This window comes from Polyodon spathula, chromosome 25, assembly GCF_017654505.1.
Source record: "Polyodon spathula isolate WHYD16114869_AA chromosome 25, ASM1765450v1, whole genome shotgun sequence".
NCBI lineage: Eukaryota > Metazoa > Chordata > Actinopteri > Acipenseriformes > Polyodontidae > Polyodon > Polyodon spathula.
The window spans coordinates 5582192-5588980 of record NC_054558.1 but is presented as its reverse complement, the minus strand read 5'-3'; the positions used below and the strand labels follow the sequence as shown (position 1 = coordinate 5588980).

General features: G+C 47.4%; 1 protein-coding gene across 1 annotated transcript; it reads right to left on the bottom strand.

Annotated features, from left to right (window-relative positions):
• Positions 1-432: 432 nt before the first annotated feature.
• LOC121299539 (T-complex protein 11-like protein 1) lies at positions 433-5357 on the bottom strand. Its single transcript, XM_041227321.1, has 10 exons — positions 5162-5357; positions 4379-4474; positions 4132-4264; positions 3804-3924; positions 3009-3229; positions 2739-2875; positions 2293-2480; positions 1959-2140; positions 1500-1672; positions 433-1152 (listed from the first exon to the last, which is right to left on the bottom strand). The coding sequence occupies exons 2-10, from the start codon at positions 4449-4451 to the stop codon at positions 920-922; spliced, it is 1461 nt and encodes a 486-aa protein (XP_041083255.1). The 5' UTR covers positions 4452-4474; positions 5162-5357; the 3' UTR covers positions 433-919.
• Between the last annotated feature and the right edge of the window lie 1432 nt (positions 5358-6789).

The following is a 6789-nucleotide window of genomic DNA, read 5'->3' as shown; positions in this document are numbered from 1 at the left end:
AAAAATGTATACCTGCCACTGGAACAACTGGGGAAAATTCAGCTGCACTTCACTCTCCCCTGGTGGTCGTATACAGGTATAGCACCCCATCCACCTATTCAAATCAAATGTTACTACCATTCCCTGGTTGCTCCCGTCAGTGCTACAGTATGTGCGTGACTTCATTCCCCAGTTAAAGACTTACCTAAAGTCAACTTGACAGGTGCATTCCCATTCCCCGGAGCTCAGCAGCGCGAGGCTGCGACAGATCGTGAATTCAGATCGTTCTCAACATGGCTCTTATTGACTTAAAGACCACAAGCGTGTTAGCACGCCACAGCAAAAGTGAACCTGTTGAAAAGCTCATTTTGATGGGGAATAATACAAGTTGTTTGGTCAAACCATTTAAAACATTTTTGGTAGAAAAACAAAATGTATTCATACATAGCCTTTAATAATTGATCTCACAGTCTAAACAGAAGTGCTTTTAAAATATATATATGTTCAAATAAAATATTCATGTATTTACAGTATGTTTGTCTTTAGTTGAAACGACGCACAAATTAGTTATTTTCAGCTTATAAAAATATCCACCTCATTACTAACAATCCCTTGACTCCAGCGCCATTTTTAAAAACATTCTAATCTGTTGTTGTATACAGGATGTGACATCAACAGTACATCATATCCGTACGCTGGTTTCCAAGGGAACAGTTCAGGCAAGTCTCACACTATCTAACATCCTGTTTACAGAAATATTATTTTAAAAGATAACAGAACAATTGCAAGCTTCCAAAACACAGATCCATAATAATAACTTCAGCGCCGCACTGTTCAGGCAAGAAGTGAAAGTTGATGCTGGTAATATATTGTATTTGAATCGCTTGGTATTGAAATCCCAGAGTGCTTCTCTCGTCCCCTCGCAGTCCTCGCCCGGTGCCTAGCGGGAGTCGATGCTGGTCTCGGACTCCCCCTGGGGGAACAGCGCCCTCTTCAGAATGGAGGAGTAGAAAGGCCCGAAGACCAGGCGGTTGTGGTGAACGATCCGCCCGAAAGCGGCGCCCACCTCAGCCAGCTCTGCTCCCACCAGAGCCAGGCCACCAGGGAGCAGCGTGGAGCCCTTCTGAGCAGGGGAGCCCAGGGAGCTCTGCAGGAACGAGAAAATCCGTCCGGCTGTAAACCAAAGACAGCGGGAACAGGAGTCAGAATTGGGCATTTAGGGGGCATGGCGGAGATGGTGCTCGTTTAAATGTGTACTAGCTATTTAAAGGATGCCCTCATGGGTTCAAGCAGAGCTGTTCAATAACAGTCCTGCAGGGCCACTCCACTCCAGGTTTAGTGAGATCATGAACCACTTCAGGGTCTGGATGGAGGTTTAACTGGTTCAATTAAACTATTTAGAACAGGGTTGGAACAAAGACCAGGACAGGAATGGCTTCACAGCTTTGCAATGGAAAGTGTTCTTTGTTCAACCCTCAAAGATGATAATCTGCTGTGAGATGGATTCAAAGCCAGCCCACCTATGACACTGCGGATGGGGCTGTGGTCCTGGGCGATGTCGACGATCTGGCCCTTCAGGGAGGTCTCCTGCTCTGGGGTCAGGGCGGCCCCCCCATGCTCGCGAAGCGCCTGCCCCACCTGCAGCTGCACCTGCTCCCCCACAGCCTGCAGCGCCCCCCTCAGGTCGGAGGTCCTAGAGACACAGGAAGATGAGTCAGCTGCCCTGCTGTGGCGAGGGGAGCTCCCTTCAGCATTCCCCTGTCACTATGACAGCAAGGCTGAGCTTTGGTCCTCAAAGCTGGGGCAGTGTTGTACCCACAACAGCAACTGACCTAAAACATTATTCTATTCAAGGAAAATGGCAGCGTTAGTCTCCAATTGTTTATTTTCTTTAGTTTTTTTTTAGTTTTTTTTACCTGTAGCTGCAAGATCTTACAGTAGAAGCCACGCCTCTCCTCTTCACTGATTGGTTCACCTACCTGTGATGACTGCCCTCCAGCAGGGCAGCAATGACCTGCTTCAGTTTACCTACAAACCCTGGCAGGGGAAACACAGCGCCCCCACACTGGTTACTGGTGACCAGCAGGACGGATGCCAGCAGGGTCAACAGCTCGACACAGCGCTTCAGCTCATCCAAGCGGGATCGATCCATCTGCACAGTCTGGTAAACGAGAGTGAGGCAGACAGGTTCTTATCAGAGGGATAAAGCCGTCCCGGTTTTGGGAATTCCTTCAAAAGAATTGGGAATTGATGTTAAAGGAATTGGAGTCTAAACACGAGCCCTCAGCCCTGCTCGAGTTGTTTCTGTCGTACCTCTGGGTAGAGCTGGCAGTCTGGGTCCCACCTGAGCAGGGAGAGGTATGCCTGGTCCAGCACGGCGCTGGGGCTCAGGACTGCAGGGCTGGGGGAGGTGGAGGTCTTTCCAGGACCCTTGTTAGAAGAGGCTGTAGCTGCCTCCTGCACGGCCCTGTTCAGCCAGGCTGTGGTGTGGTCTAGGGCATCTTGAAACGCAAAGACAGAATTGCTGTGAAAGAGCAACAGACCGGCACCCCCGGCAATAAAATCTGGAGGGAGAATGACGTGTGGCAAAGGCTTGAGATTTAAGGTTAACAAAACCAATAAGAGGTAAGAAAATGGGTTTTTAAAGCATTGCAAAAAAGCATTTCATGCTTCTGTTGTTCTGTCTCGTGGCATGATCCACATGCACATCTTTCTCAAGCCTGCCTCTCTCCTCTGCTTCCGCGGCAGTGTTTGCATACCAGGCTGCTTGTTCAGGATCTCCTGGAACTTGGCTCTCTCGTACTGCACAGACTGCTCCAGCAGGTGTGGGCGCAGGCTCTGCACTGTGAAGTTGACCATGTCCACTTTCATGAGGCCCAGCACCCTCAGGATCTCCCTGAAAGGGGCGGGCAGGACACAGAGACATGAGCAAGGTTAGGCGGAGGGGGGTGGGAATGACACTGCCTCTAGTGCTCTACCTGTAAAAGTCCTAAAGAAAGTGTTTCAGCTCTCCGCTAGCCGCCACTCACCTGAGCAGGGGGGCGGCATCTCTCAGCTCTCCGAGTCTGCGGATCTCGTCGTCGCGGACGGGCGCGCACAGCGTTGCCATGGTGCCGATGACAAAGCTGGCGAGCTGCGGCAGGTCCAGCACTCCGTGTTGCGTCTGCTGCTGGATCAGATCCATGTCCAGAGCCTCCTCAATACGAGAGCGCAGGCGGGAGTGAGCCGGGAGCAGCAGGGAGAGGAGGGTCTGCGACAGGGAAATAGGGAGGATGAAGCATCTACACCCACAGCACAGCTGGAAATAAGCCTCCTGTTGCATAGCAGATTCACCCATTCCAGGTTTTACTATGAGCTTGATTAGCCACAGTGTATAGGAAACAAGCTCAGGTGTGTCTTGCTGAACTCGTAGCAAAACCAGGAATGGATCAAACTGCTAGGCAATGAGAGTCTTTTTTCCATCCCTGACCAGGGTCAAAACCTCACCAGGAACGAGGCGCCTTATAGTGAAACAAGATGCATAAGAATGAAATTAAAACTATTAAATAAGAATGAATTTGTTATGATGCTGTACAGGTGTTGGTGCATTGCATAATGGGTTCATCTAAATCAGATGTTCCCAGCATAGCTCAGCCAATCAGCTACAAACAAATGTCCCTGCAAAGCTTTAAGAAGTTCAGGTCCGTAGCTCCTAAGATGTTTAGCTCAATTAGTCAGTGGTCTGAATTCCTGTAACAGGAAAACACTGTGACCTGAATTATGATACCTTCACAAGCATGCACTGAGGAGTACCCAGACCAAGTAAAGAACACAGCAGCCACTACCTCCTTAATCTCCTGCAGCAGCTTGATTGCATGGCTGTAGTCTGGAGGACTGAGGGCTAGCTGAGCCTCTAAGCTATACCAGAAGGCTTGGTGCACAATCTCCTTGACTCTTCCCTCCAAACTGGAAAAACAAGAAAGACCCAATCTCAACACCAGCTTTAGCTTTGAGGTGCTGAAGTTGGTGGTTAAGTCAGAGCTGTGAGTTTAGGGAGAACCCTACTGTATTGTGTTTAGCTAGACACAATATTGATGATGGGGCAGTGCCCCTTTGAATGAATAAACAGTAGACAGATGTCCAGACTAGCGCTTTGGTTCGTTCCGCGTGTACCTGTCTGGAGCCGGGCTGTTCTGTTCGAAGCGGAAGTCACGGTTCACCACGATCTCGTGGGCGATGGTCAGGTTGGCCATGCTCCGAGCCGTCTCCATTACCTCTGCGAGGGACGTCTGGCATGGCGGGCTCCCTGCAACCCACACCCAACACTGTCACACCACACAGCAGAGCTAACATGCCAACCCTGAACTATCCATCCAGTCCGGTCATTAAAACAGACCCAGGCGCCTGGCTAAATTCCTACCTGTAGGGGAGCGAGGCACGCGGAGGCTGGGCACCTCGTCTTCACTCGTGGGCAGCTCCTTCGGGTTCGGCATTTTCACTGCGTATTTTGCCTTTGCTTGTAACAAAACAAATCATAAAGCCCCAGTTAGTTATATACAATGGCAACAATAGCTAATAATGTACTGCAAAACACACACTCATCAGTTACAGGGCAGTTTCTGTTGAAAAAAAAAAAAATATACTATTATTATTGAATGCATAAAAAACACGTTTTTTTTTTTTTTTTATTAATTCATGTTTAATATCATGGTCGAATTGAATTCAGAATTACATCACGTGTGTTTAAACTAGGGCAATGACGCCTCGAATCCCGAGGACGCCATCAATGCAGCTTTGATGACGTCAATCGTTCACTTTGCAGACGCTTTTCACGTGGGGTGCTCGGACTCTAGGAAGGATTGTGGAATGCTGGAGAAAGGTGTGACACCTTGTCAATACAATTTACACACACACACACACACACACACCTGCATTTATCTGTGCACTACTGACATTGCAGACTGCGTCCGATCAGACGAGCTGAAGCAATCTGCGTGCTGCTGAATTGCACATCTGTTTAGGTGAGTGTTAGCTCTCCCTGTTCTTTAATGCGTTGAATTATTATTGGCACAAGCTGACAATATCAGCGCCCTCCATTAGCCATACAACAGCCCAATGCCACTGACAGTGTCCAAACGAAACGTGGTCCCAATGCTTCACATTATTACAGAGCGGTTATAAAGGTGTGCATGTTCTGACTTACCCGTTCTTGTGTGCGCAGATCGCGTCCGGTCCTAACAGCTGTTTGGATGTATCGTACCTTACAGTGGTAGCTTTAGTGGCAGTGTGTCACCTACGCGACTGTCACATTGTTTTCAACAGCAGACTGCCACCGCCTGCAATTTCAAACCGGGCTACACCACTGCACACAGAATAGGGGGGTAAACCAGTCATATTGTTACCCACAATTGTCACGATCTTCCGGATACACATTCTACTGTTACTTTTTAAATAAACAAATGATTAGTTGCTGCAAAAAAATGTATATAAAGCAATGCTGTCTTTTTTTCATTGTTTTATTTTTTTGGCGTGGTGTGAATGCCCCTCCCTTTTGAAATAACCTCTCCCAATGTTCAAATCAAACAGGTCGAGTAGCCCCGCCTCTCTCACCGTGGACGGTACACTTCTAATCTGCGGCTGTAACTTTATAACTTTTTTTAACTAAGTTGTTTGATAAACACCATGAAAGCAGGTGGGCTATCCAGCTGCTCTACTAAAGAGCGCCTTTTCTAACTGTTAGGCGCTCAAACGCAAGCACTGGTGTTGCGCGGGATAGATATGTACTCATTTTTAAAAGTAATCAAGCTTTTTTTTCTCCATGGCAACGAAGCAGACACGTGATGGAAATATTTTTAGGTCACGACTTTGTTTTCAAAAAATGCATTTATTAAAAAACCAGCCAGTGAGCCGCGAACTCGGTCTATGGGTGTGGAGCTGCTGCAGAAACACTGTGTTTATGTACACGAACCGGTAAACGCGTTGTGTTGTGTAATGTAAATTCCTGGATGCTGCTTATGAACATATTAATGTGTTGCCTTGGTTACAAAACATTGATCTGTTTCATGTAATGGGCAAGTACATTCCTGGTACAGAATTTCGTTTGAAATGCAGATTTGCGTAGGTGCAGAAAGATGGTCCAATATAAAATTGCACTGCCTTCTTTCAGACGCATTAACCGTACATTTTGAGCCTTGTTCTCAAGCCCAGTGTACCACACCGCTTACAACCTATCCTGTGTGCTAAGTTTTCGCAGTAGCCACCGATACAGTGAACTTTTCGACGGCGAGTGAGATTGCCGCGGGCACTCTAAATAAAGGTAACGTGTTCGTGCACGTAGCTTCCCCCAAAACGAATTCTTAATATACCCATTTCCCTTATCTATAAACCTAAGGCTAATAAAATAAATAACATTTCTCTTTTTTGTAGTTTTCTAACTGGTAGCAGAATGGGTTTCGGTGACCCTCAAAAAGGCTGCTGCCAGTAGATTTCATTACTGGCTCTAGAGTTTTATAATACAATACAGTACCTTTCTCGCCAGCAGGTGGGAGTAGAACCTCACAGAGACGGAAACACCACAGTGTTGCCACTAGGGGGCAGTACAGTACAGCACAGCACACCCTGAAAGCAGAGGCACTGAGGTTCCCTTTCACTTGATGAGGTAGGGCTTGGAGAGTAATAATAGTAGAGATTGACATGCCCTAAATGGGAAATTACACAATGAGCCGTATTCACAGAACTTCAAGGACTGTTCATTTTCATTTAATCCCTCTCTGATGTAGCCAATTGAGCTTGACTTTAGATAGGGTTTACTGTGCTGTTACAGTAAAGAGG